This window comes from Mustela lutreola, chromosome 1 (assembly GCF_030435805.1).
Source record: "Mustela lutreola isolate mMusLut2 chromosome 1, mMusLut2.pri, whole genome shotgun sequence".
In the NCBI taxonomy this organism is placed as follows: Eukaryota; Metazoa; Chordata; class Mammalia; order Carnivora; family Mustelidae; genus Mustela; species Mustela lutreola.
In genome coordinates this window covers 141,840,665-141,861,979 of record NC_081290.1, presented here as the reverse complement: position 1 = coordinate 141,861,979, position 21,315 = coordinate 141,840,665, and the positions used below count along the sequence as shown (strand labels likewise).

The 21,315-nt window shown below is 48.2% G+C and overlaps 2 protein-coding genes across 4 annotated transcripts in view; one reads left to right on the top strand and one right to left on the bottom strand.

The window, feature by feature from the left end:
- FHIP1A (FHF complex subunit HOOK interacting protein 1A) overlaps nucleotides 1-19,696 on the top strand; it is a 235,112-nt gene extending 215,416 nt beyond the window's left edge. For all 3 annotated transcript variants that reach the window (XM_059175474.1, XM_059175482.1, XM_059175466.1), the window contains 3 exons: nucleotides 4,957-5,135; nucleotides 5,496-5,634; nucleotides 12,285-19,696. In XM_059175474.1, the coding sequence (XP_059031457.1) occupies nucleotides 4,957-5,135; nucleotides 5,496-5,634; nucleotides 12,285-12,538 (572 nt within the window). In that variant the 3' untranslated portion in view covers nucleotides 12,539-19,696. The remainder of the gene's footprint in view (nucleotides 1-4,956; nucleotides 5,136-5,495; nucleotides 5,635-12,284) is intronic.
- Nucleotides 18,362-21,315, bottom strand: part of GATB (glutamyl-tRNA amidotransferase subunit B) — a 103,685-nt gene continuing 100,731 nt past the window's right edge. Inside the window, exon 13 of the mRNA XM_059175494.1 lies at nucleotides 18,362-20,349. Within this exon, the coding sequence (XP_059031477.1) occupies nucleotides 20,221-20,349 (129 nt within the window). The 3' untranslated portion in view covers nucleotides 18,362-20,220. The remainder of the gene's footprint in view (nucleotides 20,350-21,315) is intronic.

The window sequence follows — 21,315 nt, the reverse complement described above, 5'->3', positions numbered from 1 at the left end:
TGAAAATACGGGCAGGTATCATGACAGGAAAGGGAAGTAGGGGGAGGGAAGGAGCATTATCCGTTTTCTTAACAGAGGGGTCCAAGTATTTCTGTGAAGAGCAGAGAGGGGTGGCTTCATTTTCAATCATTTTATCCTGTCATTCTAGCAGTCTCCCTCTTCCCCTCCCCCCCCCAGCCAATCAGAGGATATATTACACGGTCGAGTAACTACTTCCCATGATACTTGTGTGATAAAGTAAGGGGACCGATGAAACCGCACCAAAAAAATCCAGTCTCATTATTTAATAGCCTCATTTTCTTTAGTTTAATTTTTTGTCCACAACGTGTGTTTTTGGATGTATTGAAGAAATGGTGGTGGTTTCCCTCACGAGAATGTAACTGCAGGAAGGTGCGGGGGTTGGGTTGTTCTCCGCACTCCGTTCTCTGCACCTGCTGAGTCAGTGTCGCTGTGTACACACATCAGAGACCATGGGCATTAATTACACCTTTGCTTCAGAGCTCGTTTCGGATCATCACAGAACCTTTACCCCCAAATAAGCAGACTAGACCCACGTAAACCTGTAACTCTGGGGGAGAATGGGCGTGTCCAGTGACACACCCCCAACAACAGGGAGCAATCATATGAGAGCCGAGGTCCTAGGACAGGATAAGTGGATCGAGTTGAGGAATTGATAGAAAACATCCTGAAATAGTAGCTAGTAAAATCCGAATCTGCCTCCCAGAGGGAACTGGAGGGGAGTGTTTATCAACCACAGGGAAGGCTGGGGCAGGACCCCTGAACAGTGTTCAGGCAGCGAGGAGAGGTCCCATTAGGAGCTGACCTCACAGAGGGATAGGCCGTGACTTTGGAGTCGGGCCTGTGGGGGGATCCTGGCTCTAGCACTTGCAGCTGTGAGGTCCCGAACCCTCCAATTGCTCCTGTGGGGCCTAAATGGGCTCGTGGGCGCAGGAGTGTGTGTGTATTGTAATTCCCCTCGCCACCTCTGCTGAGGCTTGCATTTCCCTGGCAGACCGCCAGCAGCTGGGTGAGTCTATCCTAGGCTCCACCTGCTTGGGTCACCCCAAAGAGGAGAAACCATGTTATCTTCTGGTCCGGCCGGGAAGGCTTAATGTGACTTCAAGTAGCTCTTACCCCTCCTCCAGGATTTATTCATCTATTTACTGGTGCCTGACAATTTGTTTAAAGAGGGAGAAAGCTTTTAATCCCACAATGAAAAGGCTTGAGGTTCTAGTTGAGGTAACATTTCAGTGTGAATGGGTTTTAATTAAAATCCAATCAGTCAGTCCATCATAGTAAGAAGGATTAGATAATCTCAGTTTTCCCAGGCGGTGGGGGAAGCGGAGGGGAGGGGGCAGGAGGGCGCTGGCTGCCTGAAGGAGGGGCAGAGAGCTTAGTGTGGGGGAAAGGACATTAGTCCCCCCATTTTGCCTGGGGCCTGCCCTCTTGACTCTGACCAGGTGGATATCCCCACTTTGCAGTTGCTCTCCCGGAAGGAGATACCAGGAAATCCCAGCTTTCTTAGAGGGGAGCTTCAGCCCTGGGAAATATGTGAGGAAACAATGTCTAGTGTAGGGCAAGAAGTAAAAGCCAATACAACACCTTATTAAATAATACCAATATTTTGTATAGGATACACAGGAGAACCAACACAATGTAATGGTTTTTGATACACAGAGGTAATTTTAACTAAAATTTTGCTTTTTTTTCCTCCTTTGGAATTCATACACAACTTTAGGAAAACATCTTTCCTCCTAATTTTGTAGTTTTGCAACTTCTGAGTGTTCTGTAGCAGTAGTCTTAACTTCCATCCCTCCATGGGATCCTGATTTCCCCTGAAATGAATTCACTGCTCAGCAAAATCAAAGCATTCCATTTCATTTATCTAATTACTTTATCTGTGCATTCAGTAACATTTGATTTATCTCCTAATACTTGGCAGGTTCTAGGCAAGATGCTAAAGACAGAAAAATGAAGGAATTCCCAGGCTTTCAGAGGAGGCATTGACCAAGAACTGTGCTCACTTAGAAATGCATTATTAGTGATTGTCTGCCACGCTCTAGGGGAGCCCCGAGCGGGGGTATGGGAAGGACTTCCCGGAGAAGGGGCACAAGCAGGGGACAGGAGCTGCCACGTAAAAATGGCCGGGAAGGAGTGCCCTGGGCAGAGGAGACAAGGGTCAGAAGATGAAGGAGCCTGGCCATGTGGGCATGGGTGTGTCAGATGAGGCAGTGAGGTGTTTGAGACGGGAAGCCAAAAAGCTCTGGAAGTGAGGTGGGGCTGGCGGTGGGGAGGTCTTTGGGCTAAGCTGAGTAACTCGCCTTGTCAGCCTGGGAGTGTTGCAGTTGGCAAGTGACGAGACTGGTCTGTGTGTGCAAGGCCACCTGGAGCTCCCTGCTGTCAGAAGAGCAGGTGGGAGACGTTTATCACTGGATCAGAATTCAGAATGCCCTAGTGCTTTGTTCCTGGGAACATGTCACGGGCTGTATGCACATCTGTGTGCCAAGACATATGCACAAAGATGTTCACTGCAGTGTTGTTTATGATGGAAAAAGATTGGAAACAACCCACATGGCCACTAGGAGGAGACCATTTGAATAATGTACCCAAGGCAACCGAATAGCTTGTGGCCTTGAGATGAAGGTGACAGGTTGCTCCGTGCTAGAGGGAATGCAAGAGGCAGAGCAGTGTGGGGAGAGTGTTGTCATTTGGTCAGGTAAAACCCCCAAACCAACCAGGACAGACAGACAGACAGACACACACACACACAAGGTGGGGAGTCTGCTTGTCCTAGAAGAGTTGAAGGAGGAGAAATGGGCTGTCCAGCCCCAAACACAGCTGTGGCTTTCTGAGTTGTAGCTGAGTTTTTTCTGATTTTCAGCTGCTTATGAGTTTCCCCTAGCAACTGTTTGTTGCTAAGCAGTTTTTTTTTTTTTGAAGTGCTAGAAATCAACTGAGACTAAAAGGGGAAACTGAAAGGGTTTCACGTATGTTTCTTATTGCACATGGTAAAAAATTGTAATTAATGTCATTAGTGCATTATGACAGTCGCTGGCCTTGACCTAATGATCTGTTGTGCAAGGGAGCTGGGGTTGCCACTCACTGTCCACAGGGGGCTGGGTGGATGTCCCTGCCTGAAGGAGCGGCAGACTGGAGCTGGTCTGTCCTGGCCCTGTGCACTCAGCCAGCTTCCTGTGAGTAGGTGGCCCCATCGGCCGACGGTGGCATCGGGCCATGGGAGGGCAGTTGTGGGCTCACGTCAAAGACATGTTTATGGGAGATTCTGCCCACCTGAAATGACTTAGGTCACCCATCCTTGCTCCCTCTGGAGGGAAACAGAGCCTGAGCCCGGGACTGCAGGGGCGTGGGGGTGGGGTAAGGGGGGTGGGGGTTGGGATAAGATAGGAAAGGCTGGGCGGAGTAGAGGAGGGCAGCCACCTTCTCCCTCTCCATCTATCTGGCCAGCTTGAACTGTGATGTCTTAAGAAGAGATACCAGTGACATTTCTGGGGGTTTTGCTGAAGCCCCATGAAGTTGCTTGCAAAGTGGGATCTAATTCCGTTTCTGGCTGCACTGTGTTCGACAGAGCCTCCCAGCTGTGTTCTGTGAGCAAGGCCTCTGCCAATGCTCTCTATTTGAAGAGGTCACTGAACGCCCGTGTTGTGCGATGGGACCCAGGAGCTCTGTCCCGTCCCAGAGGTGGGGAAGTTGAGGCTAATGTAAACACACAAGGGGCTGGACCCTTTTTTGTTCAAGTCCCCTACAGAAACACCCTCTGTCATGGCAGCGATGGGAGTCTTGCCCTTGTCTGCTACTTGGTTGGACGGGTAAGGGTTTAAGATTGGTGTTGCTGTTCCTTGAGGATGTCTTCTGTTTTCTTGTAAAGGGTTTTACTCTCTCACACCACCAAGGCTTCCAAATAAAGCATCTTGTGGTGAAGTACGTTTTTGTTGAACTCCTATTAATGTTGGTGACATCTTCACAAGGCACATTTATTCATCAAGGGGGATGTGCTTTTGTTAGAAATATGCCATGGTTTCCAGGCACCATCCATAGCTCTGCTGGGGGAAATACAGAATACTCCTTCATTTTGTTTAATGGATCACTTTTATGGTAAAAATGGAAAACATCTTCAAGTCATTTGTTAATGCCAGATTAATTTTTTTGATTTTTCACTGTCTTCAATGAATTCCAACATAAAGCATATTAATTTTCTAGTGATCCAAATTGATCAAAGTTCCTTTTGCCTAATTATTTATGAGTGGCTTTTGTAGTCCTATAGCTTTTCTTTCTTGAGGAACCTATGACACCTCAAACTTTACCTTCTGAAAGTGAGTAAAGTTATGGCCTAGGCCTCATTCAGTCCTGGCTTGTCCCTTCTGCCTTGTGATATTTGATGAGACAGACTCTTTCTCCTGGCACTCACTGGGGACAGACAGTCCCTGCTGATGGCGTACTGTTTACGGTGCTGCTGTTTTGTATCATACTTCTATGTGTTTGGTGTTATTTACTAACATAAAGACTTTTTCTGTTACTAAAACATACATACACACAGCACCCCAGTGCGTGCCCTCCTGTGGCGAGGAGCACCATGTCTTCGAGTTTGGCAGTCCCCGGAGAGCCAGCAGCAGGACGGAGAAGTAGGCTTTAATTTCTAAAATGAAATTACTTATCCTCCGGCCTTTGTCAAGGGTTGTGATAATTTCCCAAGTATCCGAGCTGCTCGTGGAGTGAAACTAGCAGCTCCCATGCGTGTGCGTCTGCTTTCTCTTGCTGGGGGTGATTTGTTCTGGGTTCGGGGTTGCATCGGGACACGCTGGGGTGCCCCCTCGGTGGCTGGGTCTGATCTGCACCCGGCAGTCCCACGGTTGGGAGCCAGCCAAGCGGCTCCTAAGCTGCGGAGGCAAGATGTCCCCGGGGCCAGGCCAGCCCTGAGGCCGAGCGCTCCTCCTGCAGGCCCCTTCATCAGCGTGGTTTTGTCGAAGCTGGAGAACATGCTGGAGAACTCTCTCCATGTTAACTTGCTGCTCATCGGGATCATCACGCAGCTGGCCAGCTACCCCCAGCCACTCCTGCGCTCCTTTCTGCTCAACACCAACATGGTCTTCCAGCCGAGTGTGCGTTCTCTCTACCAGGTAGGTCGCTGAGCCCACGCCCACCCCGTCGGCGTCTCTGGGGGGCGTAAGTGGGGTGCCTCCCTCTGGTCCTCCAGCCTCGGGTTGTTTCTCTCACTTGCCTCCTGTTCTGCTTCATTTGCTCTCCTTCCCCGTCCTAGTATGCTGGTTGTGTCGATTATTTGAGACAGATTGCAAAGCCCTGTTGAGTCTGAGGTTTGGAAGGTGCCCCACCACGAACACCCAGGCCCGTTAAAAGCAAGCAAACGCCTAATATCCTAAAAGTCCCTGTGGCGAGGGCTGCCCCTGAGGGATGCATTGGAAGCCGAGGCTGGAATTCCACTGTGCAGTATTGACATCGTTAAGTGTCGTGTGTGACAGGTCCTCGCATCGGTGAAAAACAAGATCGAGCAGTTTGCTTCCGTGGAGAGAGACTTCCCAGGGCTCCTCATACAAGCCCAGCAGTATCTGCTCTTCCGAGTGGACATGTCTGACTTGACCCCCGAGTCGCTAACCAAAGGTAAGCCAGGGGGCTCCCCTGGGTCTCTTCTCCGGCTCTTCCTCCATGTCCCCTACCTCCTTCCTGAATGGGGTCCGCAGACGCCATCCTGGCTCCTGGGCCTTCCGAGCCTCTAAATACGTTTTCCTGTTTACCTGACAGTGAGGGGCTTCCCCCAAGTGTCCTTCCACCTCGAGAGAGATCCCCTCTGCATGCTGCTGGCCTGCTCCTGCCAGGAGGGCTTCATAGGGCTTTGGTCTCCCGCCCCAACGGTGGGTTGGGGAAGGAGTGCTGTGTGCTGTCGCTTGGCTAGAATAAAGACCGTGGCACATGTGGGCTAGCAAGAGGCATTATGGTCACACTCAGAACCATATTTTGGCCGATCCTACCCTGAGGAGGGCATCAGTTCTCTTTATTATGTTTTCAGAGACTCTCAGGCCCCAAATAAATGTGCTTGAGGGCTCTAGAAGGTAGAAACTATTCACCTGGACTTGGGAGAAGTCAAGTTTATGCTCAACTAATAATTTCCCAGTGCGCCTTTCCATCAGCTCTAGAGGGCCCGGGGGAGAGTGGTGGTTGGTACCAAGCAGAGAGCCTGGAGCTGTCCTGCGGGCTGGCCAGGCCAGGGGGCACCTCTGGTTTGCCTCAGTTAAGTGCTGGCTGGGCAGATTTGGTGCCTAATTGTCTTCTGAGCCTCAGCTTAAGCCAAATTGAGGGCAAACTAGAAATGCCCAGTATTGGCTGGCTTTTGCTTGTCCCCATACAGACACACCAGCCTTGTGGCAGGTGAACAGTGGGGACTGTGGGGCTCTGGGTCCCAGGCTAAAGGCATGTGATCAGAAACAAGATTGAGAGTGAGAAGCAGAATGTAACTTAGGGCCAGTTTTAAATCTATAGAGGAAGCTGAAAAGATCCCAGCTCTAGTGGCTCTAGTGGCTTGACCTTGTCTCTTGACCTTGTCTGCAGCTGTTTGATCTTGGTCACTGGGCCTCCCTGGGTCCTCCTGTTCCTTGACTTTTAAATGAAGGATTTATTTTCCATCTCCAGTCCTTTCTGGCTGTGAAGAGCCTTCAGGGCATTGCAAGGCAGATCTTGAAAGGAAGGTGGGCCTGGGCCTGCTGGAAGATGAGGGGGCAGGCTTTAAGGTCCAGGCTCTCAGAGAAGAGCAGGCCTGGCCAGACCATTCACGGAGGGGGAGGAGCCCCCACATCTCCGTGGAAAAGTGGACTCTGGGCCCCATGTGGCCTCTCCTAGCTCATGGATGGCTGGTCTGTTAGCGATGTTCCTCTTGAACCCAGAGCTTGCTGCGGTCACTCACTGTGGGGGAGTTAGCTTTCGTGCATAACAAACCAGGACAACTACTCAGTGGCTTTAAAGGATGCCATTTATGGGGGCTCCTGAGTCTGTGCACATGGTGACCCGGGGGTTCTGATCAGGACGGGGGGGGGGGGCTTGGCGGGTTTTGGCTGGACTTACATTTTGCCTGTGGTGGGTGTCTGGGTGTCTGGGATGGCCCAACTCACAGGGGGGGTAGCCGGCTGGACTGATGGGGATGGTGGAGGTCTGTATTTCTCCTCATCCACGAGGTTAGACAGGGCTTGTTGACCTCGTGGCTGTAGGATTGCAAGAGCCAGAGCAGGAGTGGTCAAAATCTTCTGAGGCTCTGTCCTGGGCCCCACCCAGCAAGGTCAAATTTGCTGCATTCTTTTGGCCAAGGCAGGTCATTGGGCGAGCCTGGGTTCAAGAATGGAGCAAACCGTCCACCTCTCGATGGGAAGAACTGTAAGAATTGTGGCCATTTTTGCAGTCGGTGGACAGAAGGTGACACGACTCTCCTTATATTACACTCCGCATTTGCTATTCATTCGTAATTTTCAGTTTGTTAATTGCTTCCCTAAACAATTTCATTTTCAAATCGCACTGTGGAGTGGGCCAGGAAGGTACTGTTGGCTTCGTTTTCGGATAAGGCAGCTGAAATTAGAGGCCTGGAGTAGTCAGCCGGGGCACAAAGCTCAGGTGCCTGAGAGTGGCCTGCCCGGCGTGCGGAGCAGAGGGCACAGACGCCGACCGGCTTCCCAGGCTCTCCTTGACGCACGCCTTCTGGGTGAGAAGTGAAGGGGTGACAGTGGCGGGGATTGCTCACGCTTGGCGCTCTGTCCTGGCTTCCAACGGTCTCATGACAATAGCTGCCAGGTAGGTGCCCAGGGGAACGTGAACTCATTCCTGCCACGTGTGGTTATCAAATTAGTCAGCCAGGGTTGACGCTTCCTCAGGTCTGTGATGTTCAGGGGGCTCTGACTTGTGAGAAGCTTCCCTCGGGGAAGAAGACTTTGCTTTATGTTCAGGTGAACCTTCCAACTTCACTCACATTCCCAGAGTGGCCCCTCCTCTCAACTTTAAAAATCTCTAAACTCTCGGAATGAGGGAGTTGTCTGTCCCCTGGCCCAGGGCTGACCACTGAAGCATTGTGATATGACTGCCTGGAGGTGAGTTGAATCCAGGAGCATGCTTGAGAGTTCTGGTAATGGGCCAGATATTGGGGTTCGTACTGTCGGGGAGCTGTGGGCTCTGACACTGGATGGGGGATGAGTGCCAAATGGATTTCTTGCCTCACTTTGAAATCTTGCTAGTATTCATCTTGAGAACCCTCTGTTGCAGCTTTTCAGACCCAGGGCAACATTTGAGAAAACGACTCCCAATTTGGACATCGATTCATACTTCCCTTCTTCCCTGCCTGTTTCTTCAGGTGCTTGTCTGTGCTTGTTGAGCCCTGTTAGGATGGGTGGAACCCGGGCGCCCGCAGCCAGAGCTGCTCTGTACCCTGGGCCTTGCATTCCCTTGGGCTCCTGGCGGCCCTGGGGGAAAATGAGCCGCCTCACTAATGCTTCAAACAGAAGTACAGGTCCCCGTGTCCCCTGCTCTGGGGTGGGAAGACTTCCAGTGCCGGCTCTCACGTTGTCATCCTCAAGATTGCTGATCTCTGGGCTCAGACACTTCCCCTCAAATACTTTCCAAACTACAGAGGTGGTATTTACTTGTATTTAGTTCTTTTCAGTGTCCTTTCAGATCTCTGGTTCTGGGGGGAAGGTCAGGTTGGTGGTATTTCTATTGTACAAAAGAGGAAATGGAGACGTTGTATGATCAGCTAGGTGCCTGGTGGGTGAAATCCATGACTCGGGTCTCCTTGCTGCAGAGCTTGGTGGCGCTCCATGACCCATGGAGAGGCCACTCCTATGCTAATCGCACAGCCCTCGGTAAGGGGCTCCCTGCAAGTCCTCACTGTGCACGTTCTCGCCTTCAGTAGTGAAAACAGTTTTGATTCTTGGATTCAAGTGGGTAAATGAGCCTTAGTAATGACACTTTTTTTAAAGTGGTGACACTTTTTTGAATTCATGATCAAGCTAGATAAATGAGCCACAAAAACCCTTTTTGAGGGGAAAAAGAGGAGTGAATGTGAAAGAGAAGATGGAGTTGAGGCATATGAACCAGCTCCGGGGAGATGAAGTGGCAGGAAGATCTGATATTGGCCAGTTCCTCCCCTCATTCACTCAGCGAATGTTTATTAGCTTCTACTATGAATAAGGAAGCGTGCTGGGGGCCATGAAGGACACATCACCTATGGGCGTAGCTCTCACAAATCTCAGAGTCTGGGAAAGGACTGAAAACCTAAGAACACAAGGCTAGAGGCAATGCAGGCCTTAGCTGGTTAATAAAATGCAGTGTGAGGCCAGCGCAGGGTTGGCCTGTGGGGCAGGAAACAGGAAGTGTCTGTGAAGTCAGTGGCAGGTGAATCATTGATGATTGATGGATGATCCATTAAGAGGCCCCTGTGTATGTTACACCTATTGACTCATTGTGGTTTTTCTTTTTAACCTCTTTTTTGTTCGTTTATTGAGGCATAATTAACATATAATGTTATGTTAGTTTTATGTGTACAACATTGATTCAGCAATTCTGTGCATTCCTCAGCGCTCACTATGGGACATCTAGTCCCCGTCTGTCGCCACACATTATTACAGTGTTATTAATTATACTCCCATGCTTTACTTTTCATCTCTGTGACTTCTTTATTTTATAACAGAAGTTATAGTTATATAAGGGGTTGAGAAGTGTATACCCCTTAATCCCCTTCATCTATTTCCCCTAGCCCCGCACCATCTCTCTTCAGGCAACCACCAGTTTGTTCTGTGTGTTTGAGAGTCTGTTTTATCTGTTTTTCGTTGTTCATTTTGTTTCTTAACTTTCACATATAAGTGAAATCATATGGCATTTGTCTTTTTCTGTGTAACTTACTTCATAATACCATCTACATTCATCCTTGTTGTGGCAAATGGCAAGAACTCATTCTTTTTTATGGCTAATAATCCATTGTGTGTACACACACACACACACAACACCTTTATTTTTAATTTTTTTTTATTTTTTAAAGATTTTACTCTTTGTCAGAGGGAGCAAGCGCAAAAGCAGTGGAAGCAGGGGGCAGAGGGAGAAGCAGACTCCCCACTGGGCAGGGAGCCTGATGCGGGACTTGATCCCAGGATCTAGGATCATGACCTGAGTTGAAGGCAGTTGTTTAACCAAACGAGCCTTCTGGGCACCCCTCACACTACACCTTTATTCATTTATCCATCAGTGGACATTTAGGTTAACTTCTATATCTTGGCTACTGTAAATAATGCTGTAGTGAACATACGGGTGCACATATCTTTTCAAGTTAGTGTTTTTGTTTTCTTTGAATAAATATCCCAAAGTGGACTTACTCTATCATATGGCATTTCTATTTTTGGGAAGCTCCATACTATTTCCCACAGTGGCTACACCAGTTTCCCTTCCCACCAACAGTGCACGAGGGTTCCTTTTTCTCCACATCCTCACCAACACTTGTTACTTCTCATCTGTTTGAGTCTAGCCATGCCGACAGGTATAAAGTGATAGTTCATCATGGTCACGTTATTTCAGGTCTTCTGCCAACATTTAATTGGATTATTTGTGTTTTTGGTGTTGAGTTGCTTATTGACTCATTGAATCCTTAAAGCAGCTCTGTGAGCTTTTGACACCTGAGGCCATCAAAATACAGAGAGGTAAAGCATCCTCCCTACTGTTGCTCAGCCGGTGAGCACAGGAGTCTGTGCCCTTCTTAGCCCCCGCCAGGAAGCTGTAGAGGTGCAGAGATACGGGGGAGGTAATTCCACGAGTGGAATCCTGGCCTGGAACTACTGCCCATGAGTCCCACTGTGTGCTGTTCTCCAGGCCAGCTTCCTTCGTGAGCTTTGCTGGGCCCTCTGAAGAGCTGCGGTGCTGGGGGCTGGCAAGGGGGTGCGAAGTGGGTGGCCTCCAAGGTGGGCAGTGTACTTCGGTGGCATCAACACTTTTGTCCTCTGTGGTCAGGATGTGTTGTGGGTTTCCGTTAAAAGGTAGCAGCAGACTGATTCTCAGCAACTCTTCCAGTTTTTTATGGCATGAACTGTGATAAACTTTAATCTAAAAGATATTTAAAGCAGTAAAGCAGAAGAGTTTTTTTTTTTTTTTTTTTTTTTTTTTTTTTTTTAACACTAAAGACTATAGGAGTGAGATGTGGAAAGTACTATAAATGTCAAGAATTTTTAGTACTGTAGTTAAGCAACACTCTTCTCAGAGTGTTGAAAAATGGGACTGAATTCTAAAAAGCAGCCAAAATAATGAAGAACCTGAATGTAATGATTTATAAAGAGTGGTGAGACTGTTTGAATAGGGGCAGAAGGAGGCATAAATAATTCCTATAAATATATGAAGCGCTGAAGATATTTAAGAATTAAGGAGTCGGAAAGTTGAACCATTTTAATTAGTAAAACTGATTTGATATGGAAATGCAAGTCATCTGAATACATTCAAGTTTGGGCTCATCTCATCTCAGACCTGGGTTACTGAAACTGAGATGGAAACCCCTAGAAACTTTTCTTAAATGGAGGCTTCCAAGCCATGTGCTGCCACTAGATAGATGCCCACAGTTATGCAAAGTTCCCAGTCTGGTTGGTCTTACAAGCACCCAACCTCCTCTCCGTTATTTCCAACCTTTAAAAGGCTTTTTCCATTCTCTCCTCCAAAAAGGCCTGGAGGTCCTGGCCTCGAGAAACCAGGGTCCTGAGGGTGTCCTCTCGGCCTGAGCTGCAGAGAGCTCCCAGAGGCTTCCTCCACCCAGCTTGTCTCGGGCAGCTGTGCTCTGTGATCAGGGCTTGACGGGTAACGGTAGGGTGGTCTCCCCACCCCCATGTCCCCCAGTACCAGGAGGTTGGCAAGAGCAGGTGGAGCGTCCAGACTCCCCCAGTGACAGGTAGTGAACCAAGTCTTCCTCCGGTTGATGCAGTGACAGCGTGTTTTCCCTTTGCCATGACCTAGGCATGGAGGGTTCCTAATCAGCCTATTTTCTTGCCACAATTCCCATACGAAGTTCCTTGCACAGGATTCAGGATGAATCTCTTGCATCGCATGCCCCATGCTGGAGGCTATTTGCACGTGTGTGTGCTACAGGATGGATGGGATGCTCACTCACGGGCTGGGTCTTGAGACTTGAGTGACAGGGACCGAAGCCTCTACCAGACAGCGTACCAGCTCCCCAACCCCCAACTTCACTGGAGAGGGTGGGCCTAAAGGACCAGGGAGCGTCACCATGTCCATTTTCTTTCTGGTTTCAGATCCCATTCAGGATGCTTCCAGGACAGGAATTGGCAAGAACCTTTTGGACGGTCCCCCGAGAGTGCTTCAGCCCTTCCTGACAAGCAGAGCCAAGGTGGCTGGGGTGCCCCCAAGCCTGCCCCTGCCAGTGAGGAACACCATGCTGGCCGCTGCCCTCTTCCCTGAGTTCCTCAAGGAACTGGCTGCCTTGGCCCAGGAACACTCCATTCTGTGCTACAAGATCCTGGGTGACTTTGAGGACTCCTGTTGTTAGCTTTTTTTTTTTTTTTTTTTTTTTTTTTTTTTTAATAGAGGTTCTTGTTTTTTAAGGTTTTAGTGTCTTGACTGAATGTTAAATGCAAAGCTGCTTACAGAAATTTCTACTTTGATATTTCCTGACAATACTTGATTTGCGGGGAGGGCGATTTTCTGTCTACCTCCTCTCTCTCTAGCCGGGTCTTTCCACCTTCTGTAGAATGTCAGTCTCATAAGCTGGTGGCTCCTTTGGCAGGTTTTCTTTCTTCCCCCTCAAGATTTTCGGTTGTGGGGTTTGGTGGCTTCTGGAAGTACCCCATGTCAGAAGGCTAATAAGCTCTTCAACAGCAGGGAAGATGGCCCATCTCCATTGCCTTCTGCATCTGGGCTCCATTTTATAAAAGGGAAGAATAAAGATGGAGCCCCTCTTGCCTCCATCACACAAGCACATAGCTTCCGTCCCTTTGCATCTTCCTTCCAAGGTTTGCACTCTGCCCAACACGTTGCCTTATGGTGCAGGCAAACCCACTGGTCTCAGCTCTCTGCTGGGAAGTCAGATGGAGTTGCGGAGAATTTAGAACGCCAGGAGACCTTCTTGTTGCTTGAGAGCTTTCTTTAATCCATGTACCACTACCTAAACACTGGAAAGAGCCTTATTTTAGTAAGATTTGCACAAAATGGAATATACTTATGCAAACTGTTACATTGGTTTCTAGAAGTCTAATCTGATGAAGAAAGCAGGGTATCATATACGTATCATTATTTTTTAAGTGTTTTCTGAAAGGAAAACAAATGAACTGGTGAAGCTGTTTCACAGGGGGCTTTTTGGTGGGGGGGGGTCAGTGGGAGTATGAAGTGGGGAGAAAAGGATAAAGGTAAACTAGATGCAACTTGTAAAGACACTGGCGATTATTTTAGATTCTGTTCATGTCCTCTCCCGTGTTGCACTTTGCAGAGAAACGAACTGGACGGCCACTCTGGGACCTGGGATGTGAGTGTGGACAGGTCCCGGGGAACCCTGCAAAGCTCAGTGCCTGCCGGTGACTCATTGCATGCAGCAGTGCTGCCTTCTGAGTAATGGGGTTCATTAGAAGGTCCCAACATGATGCATTAGCGCCTCTGTGCTGCTTGGCTGCCTGCTCCAAGAGGTGCAATTATGCTTAGCACCAGTCTCCTTAAGCCACCAAAATAACTGTGTGTTAAAGATGAGACCATAAACAGCTGATGTCTGTGGATATTCAGCACCGCCCCCGCTTTGGGCAGGTGAGAAGCACAAAACAAGGGTGATGGGCCTCCCTGTTGGGAGGAAAAATGGAAGCCCCAGCTTTCCTTTTTTTTTTTTTTTTTTTTTGGTGGGCGGGGCTGCCCGGGGGCAGCCCTACGCGTGGTGCCAGGAGTGTGGGTCTGGGCTTAATCAGGCCCCAGGGGTGGGGGGAGGGAGGCAGAATCACAACCTAGACCCTGCAGGGCAGAGACGGCTGCCCTTCTCTGCCTTGTGTGGATCTTGGAGCAGCTCTGTGTAGAGAGAGAGCCAGCCCTCTATTCCAGCCGTGGAATGAGGACCTCAGAAGACCTGGTCTGGGCTAGGAGACTCTTACCAGCCAGCCTCCCTGTGCTTCCCAGTCCAAGCAAGAAACCAAAGACGTCCGCTTCTGGCTTCACATCTGTCTGTCTTGAAAAATGGTCTGCCCCGCTGTGGTCCGCAGTGGGAACGTCTGTGGCCCACCAGACTGGCCGGTTTGTGGCTTCCTGTCACTCACTGGTACTGGCAAACCTCCAGCTCTCCCCTGGAAAAGAAGGTGACTTAAGGTAGAGAAAAAGGGACAGGAAGATGGAATTTAAGCTGTAATTTATTGTCCTCTAGCTTTGTTTTGCACAAGTGTTTATCTTCCAGTTTGGACATACCAGGTATGTAAAATGCAAACGTCATACCTGGAAAAGTGCATTTCTTAGCTCTTTGATGTGATGCACACCAGTCTCCCTTATCTGGTGTTGGCATTGATTCTTCTTCAGTCTGTTGCTTTATCATAGAACTCCACAGCCTCGAGTAGAAGGTGCCCTTTTAGGAAAGACATGGCTTTTGCGCCTCCTAGCATTTTTTAAAAAATAGGTACTGAACTAGACTCACCTTAAAGGAGGACAGGGATGACTAGTGTCTGCGGTGGGAGGCAGGGAAATTAACTTCTGCGCAGTCGGTGGGGGGTGGGGGGCGCTGGTAGCAAACTCACATGATAACCCTATTTGGAGTTGGGTACTGGTTCATCTTTCTGAATCCAGTACAGGCCTCCTCCAGAGTATGGCATTCAGGGGTTTTAAAAATGAAGTCAGAAACATGACTGGGAAATACATTATGGAGACCTGGAAAACCCCACACGGTAAGGAAAACAGCCAGGTGGCTTAGCTGAGGATGGCTCAGGGAATGGTGTGGACATAAAAGGAGAAACAGCAGAGTCCTGAGGCGGTAAATAGGAGAAGGACAAATCCTGAGGGGTTCAGAGGAAAGAGCTTTGATCTAGGCAGATTTGAAGATACTGTCCAGCAGGCGGGTGATGATGGGAATGCCTTGGTGGGAAAAAAGAAGGAAGTAGAATATTCCAATCAAAGTTATAGGCGAGGCCCTTAGAAATTTGGTTTTTTTGTCATGTGTTTGGGAAAACTCTGTGAAGATACTGGCATGCTTTAAAAAGTGGTCACAGAGTGTGGTCACTTCTCCACATGGCAAGCTCCCCCTCAGATGCTGTGGTACTTGCTAGAGGGCACAGTTTTGCCACAGCCCTGAGGTTGGCGTCGCTGTGTCTAGCATGATGGTCCTGGGCAGCAAAAGCGACGGGAAGGTTCCTGGAACCTCACACATAAATTTCAATTCATAATGCTGGGTCTGAGGCAAAGTTCTAGATAGAGTGAATTTTATGATTCAGAGTATATGCGAGCAATGGGATATTTAAAATGGACTTTTGGAAATCACCAAGTAAATGTTTTTAAAATTTCAAGCAAAGAAATTCCAGGTGAGTTTAGCCTCAAATACGGTTTCTTGGGGGGTACATTACAATTCCTCAGCCATGAAATGGGGATGCTGGAGTAACCAGTTAAAGAGATGTGATTTTCGTTATCAATAGAGAACTTCCTTTCCTCAGTATTTAGAGGAATCATGAAACTGCTGCCCTTTTGCCTTGTACTGTCTTAGAAAATAATTTGATGTATTGATGGGTTGGAACTGAGGTCTCTATCATGTGTAGGGAGGGCGTGTTCAGGTCTTTCTTGGGTTCCCAGGAGTACCTTTGTGGCTAGTGGCTTTAATTTAGACCAGATGTAGTTGATTTCCAATCTACTGAGACCTCGTGGAGCCGTGGTGTTGTCCCGAGAGTGACCTCGCGGGAACAGGTTCCAAAAACAGGACATGAGAGTATTTGGGTTGCCTGTTCCATTTGGGCAGCCAGCGGTACTCAGGGTGGAGAGCTGTTTTGATGTCTCTGAATGCGCTTGGTTGCCGTGGTCGTGTTGGGTTGACGTCCAGCTCTGTTCCGAAGTGCGGGCTTATGGAAGGGCTGTGCATTCTTCGTCCGGATCCGTGTGCCTAGGTCACACTTGGAACGGAGGGGGTCCATGGAGGTCGGGGTGGAGGCTGCAGCGCAGGTGTTATGGGAAGTGTGTCCAGCATAAGCTCTGGTTCTTTTAAGGGCAGCTCGGATTAATTGCTAATTACCGGCCCTGCATTTATTGACATGGCTCTCAAGCTTGCCATTTTTATGAAACATTCTATTGCAGAACAGCTATTCTTGCATGTGCTCCTTCAGGTCAGTGGCCGGGGCCGGCGTACCTGTGGCTTGCTGTGAATCTCAGCCAGCTCTGCAGTGTTGGCTTTTCCTGGAAGCTGTGGTCCTCTGGCAGCTGGGGCCACCCCTGCTCTCAGTCACTGAGAACATCCTTGCAGGTCCCTTCCTGCTTCAGCCCTCATTCTGTCAACCACAGCCCTCCCTGTCCATCAGATCACAGCCTAACACAGAACACTGTAGAACCGGTTTCTACTCTAGCCTTAAATCACATCATCGAGGAAGCATTTTTAGAAAATGGAGTTGGAAAAAAAAAAAATGGAGTTGATTTTCTTTTTTCCCTCTAAACCGGATTTAGAGCAAGCTCTTTGGAAGACTTAAGAATTGTTTTGGGCAATTTTGCCTCAGTGAATCCTCTCTATGATCACACGTTTGTTAGGCCATTACTTGTTTCAGAGAACAGATTACCCTCGCGGCTTGTTAACTGGATAAACATGGCATTAGTGAAAGACTTTTGGTGAGGTTCTGCAGAAAGATGGGGACGGGGCGGGGAAAGCCTTTAGTTCCTTGGTGCCTGTACTTAGGATGCTAAGAAAGATGATGATTTTAGCTAGGACTGACCCTTCCCATCCCACTGGGTTGTTGTGTATTTTGTTCCTTGTCTCAAGACATGTGAGTATACTTAACTCACTGTCAGCCATACAAGTTACCAGACCGCCCATAGGCATGGTCAGTATGCGTTCAGTGTGTCATTCAGGCTCTTTTGGGGAGCTTAAATTTACTATGTCATTTCAGAACCTGACAAGGGTGATGGAAGCTCTTGGGCCAGATTATAAATTTCATGGAGCTGAGGCTGCAAAAGTCCGTGCTTCTGAGTATGTCCGCTGACTTTTTATTGGGACAAGTCTGCAGAAGACCTGTAACAAGGTCCCTTTCTGTCCTGGAGATATTTTTAAGAGGGGATTTGGTGTTGATCTTACTTAAATGATTTTTGCTAAAATTGTTTGACTAAGGGAGTCAATGAGAGAATTTCAGAGATTCTATCCATCTCTCACTTAAGGGTCAGCCATGTTCACAAATAACCCATGAATATGTTTGTCTAAGATCTGCCAGAGAAGTGTGGTGGCCGTTTCTGTGCTGCTCCTGGTCCTGGGTAAATAATGTGGCCTTTGAGACAGACTCAGTGTGTGTTTTTTTCCCCAAGAGTCACTGTGTAGAATCCTTGAAATGATGCAGCACATTCAACAGAAATGAAAAAGATGATATGAATTGTGGGTCATTCCCATAAGCTGTGTATTGAGTTAATCAACTCAAAGCTCTAGGAGGGTGTGTACTTTAAAAAGTTCCATTGCCTTATTCCAGATAAGCAATAATTACAAAAGTGTACATGTGTAAGCTCAGCTAAAACTTGCTAAACTTGGTATAAATAACAATTAGCTTCCTCTTCCTGGGGCATTTTTATTTTGAAAGACAGTAAGAGAAGTTCACCTTGATACATAAGCCTGGACAGAGTCAAGAAGCTCCTTCCCAGACCCAGATGTCCAGAATTTAAAAGCCTACCTGTTGGCAGCACCAACCTCTCATACCAAAAGTCCCCACAAAAGGCTGTCTGCTAATTTTGCTTTATAGATTTAATCAACATTTGCTAAAGTTATTCTGTGCCAGGTAGTGTGCTGAGTGTTGAGGCTGACGTTCCTGACCTCCCACCAGAACCAACCAACCTCCTTTTCAAGTAACAGAACACATGGTTTGGGCATGGCCAGGTAAAGCTGGTTCACGCCGACCTGGGGAAGAGCCAGTTTTCCAGCACATTCCCCTCTCAGCCTATAGGTGTGTGGATTCCAATGACAGATGGCAATGGCTTTACCGAGGACACCACTCCTACATTTTAATGACATTTCCATTGGAACAGCAAACAAAGAAGCAGACTGAATTCTCACTCATGCAAAAACGTATTTAAAACTGTATCTGAGGTCTGTTTATGAGCAGAGCCATACTCTGTGAATTTCTGACATTGTTATGCAAACATATCTTTTGAATATACAATTAGGTTCCAAGGATGAGATCTGAGCTATGCTTTGATTTCGCTTTTTTTATTAGCAGTTGTAACAACATTAACTGTCCAATATTCAGAATTTCAGAAGTGGGCATTTGAGACCATGGGGCAGCTGTCAGAGATGGACAGTCATCACCATAAAGATCAGGTGTTCTCATGATGGCATTTTTCTCTGGAAGTGATCAGTTCATGACACAGTTTACATCAGATGTAGAAGTTTTGGTAAACTGTTTCCATCCAGCTGCCTCCCCACCCCCATCACCCATTTAAGCAAGGCCTTGATTTTAAAATGATCTGGAAAGATGCCCCAGTGGCTTCTGTGAAGTCTCATGTCCAAGAAGCCAGATCTTTGGTGAAAAATGGGAGTTTGTAAAACAAAACCAAACCCTATTATTTCTTACAAAACAATCCTGCCAGAATCCAGTCTCAGACTGTCTTGCCTATTTGCAATTCAGACTTGCAGTGCGAGGAGAGAGAATGGACTCTTTCTCTCTGGAAAAGGAAAAAAAAAATCTTAGTTCTGGGTCTCATAGTTTTCAGTATTGAAGAGAATGCATTCGGGCTACAAAGCCTCCTGGTGAGGGAACACCTCCTCTCACAATATTCTGAGTCTCTCATGGTTTTTTAAGTTTTTGTTTAAAACCTTACCTCTTCATGCTTGTCTGGAGTAAACCACACACAACTGGTTTCCTTTCTGTCTCTGCTTTTCGGGCTAGGTCAGAGGGAGGCTTTCGTGCCACTCTGAGGTAGGGAAGTCCTGGGCAGTGGCCGGCAGCGGGAGCCGGGTTCATTGCTACACTGACTATAAGGAAGGTCTGCTCGTCTCCAGGGCCCCCAGCTGCCAAAGCAGCCCCGTCTGTGAGGGCAATGCTTGGATTCTCCTTAGCAGCTAGGGGATTCAGTGCAAAATCTGAGACTCCGAAGAGTCTGTTCTTCTCCTGATGCCAGTTTGACATGTGCTTTTTAAAAGCAGCCTTTGCGAAACCGGTCTACGTGTGGGGAGTCAGAGGGAACAGAGGCACTCAGGGCGCAAAGAGGCGCTCCGGTGCAGGAGAGAGAAGTGCATGCCTGTCCCAAGCACCGGGGTGAAGGCGGCCCACCCTTCATGAAGATGTTGTCAATGGCATCACAATTACTGTTTAAGGTCAAGATTCTGATGTACTAGCTTATAATCTTATTCTTCCCAGGCAAAACAAATCAATGTTACAGCTTTTTTCCCCCCTTTTTATCTTTCTTTGGCCTGGGTGGGGGGGAGAGGGAGTTGTCAACTGCACAATCTTTGAAGTGTAAGTTAATTTTTTATGTGATATTCCAGTATATATTTTATTCATTAAATCTCTTTGAAAACTTGTTTTTTGTTCTGTTTTTCAAAAAATTTTTCACTTAATTCTCAGACCTCTACCTTCCAGGATCCCTAGGGAGCTCAACGGGCCATGTCACTTTTAGTCCTCGGATGAGGGAATGTAAGGAAGACTAACACTCTCCTTCCGGTCCGCATGAGGCCTCCTGAGACTGACGTGTGTTCACAACGTGTCAATTCTGTGGTGGTTTTTCACTCCACTCCTCTACTCTCAGGTCTAAAATACTGCATGCCAACGGATGAAAAGTTCTCTTAGAACGGTGACAGCCTCTGAAACTGGGTCTCACTTAGTTCCGCATCACCGAGCACTACAAATGTGCTGTTTCTTTACCACCAACGCAGCTGGAACCAGTCTGATGTCCAAGAGCAGCCGGGCTGTCTGTGCAGGTGGCATCCCGTGGCTGGGGCCTGGGAGGCACCGGCATGTCCAGCCACTGGATGGCACGTGTCATGGGCTCCGGTTCTCAGTCACGGTCGCCCTGCTCTTCCTCAGGCACAGAGGGACCTGGGACGGCTCATGGCGACAGCTTCCTCTCCAGGATCTCCTTTATCGCAGTTGGGTCTGCTCGGCTGAGAGTTGCTTTTCGGACCAACCCAATCAGTTTGTTTATAGCTCTGGGGTTCCCCCTCTTCACGTCCATTACCTTTAAAGATAGAAACTGTTTCAGAGAAGAAAATAATGCACGCATACCTAAAAATGCAAAGTTAAGGTTTATGTTCACTGACGCTTAAGTTCAGTTTCTTTTCTGTTAGCATTAGATATAAAATGAGACAAGGAAGGAGGGGCTGAGCTTCTGAGGAGGCATCTGGGCTCCTGTCACAGGATGTTGGCCACGGTGCCTTGTGAGAAAGTGGACAAGAGGAGGGCTGTGACGCATCACAAGTGACTGCCTACAGTGAGAGGTGGCACAGGGGGACGAGGGTGCTGTCCTGGGCACCGCAGTGACACGAGGACATGGAGCTTCTTGGTCTTGGGGGTGAGTAACCAAAGATGAATGATCTGGTGTAGTTGGAGCGAAGCCCTTCTCTAATCCCCCAGTGGAGGTCAGCAGACACTGAAATGCATGGCTTTCATTCTGCCCCCAGCTCCCTGCCAGGGAAGATGTGTTTATCAGAAAACAAATCCACCAAAGGGCAACTCTCCGGGGGCACTTGGGTTGGGGGAGGGCACTGTGGGTGGGCAAGATGGGGACAACAAAAGCAGGAGGCTCCAGATTCCTATCGAGCAGCCATGGACTGTCAGGGCCACCCACCATGACCTTCTGCTCTGCCACATTTCGATGGGTAATGACATCTGTGGGTAACTGCACTAGGTGCTACGGAATGAGTCCAAGCTGGGAAGTGTGTCTTTATCAGTCACTACAGATGAGGCAGGGAGATGGAGATTGCCGAGACGCAGCGCAAGCTCATTTACCTTATCGAGAGCTCTTTTCAGAGCTGTTAGTGTCCCCGGCAAGCTGATAGGTGGGTGGATATTATTCTGAAAGAGATGCTAGCAATTTTTTACCCACTAAAAAATCTCTAGACAATATGATTGGACTTGGGGAGGGAGCGATGGTACTCATTTTAGCTTTTATATTTTGTTCTATGCTCAGAACACAAAATGACTT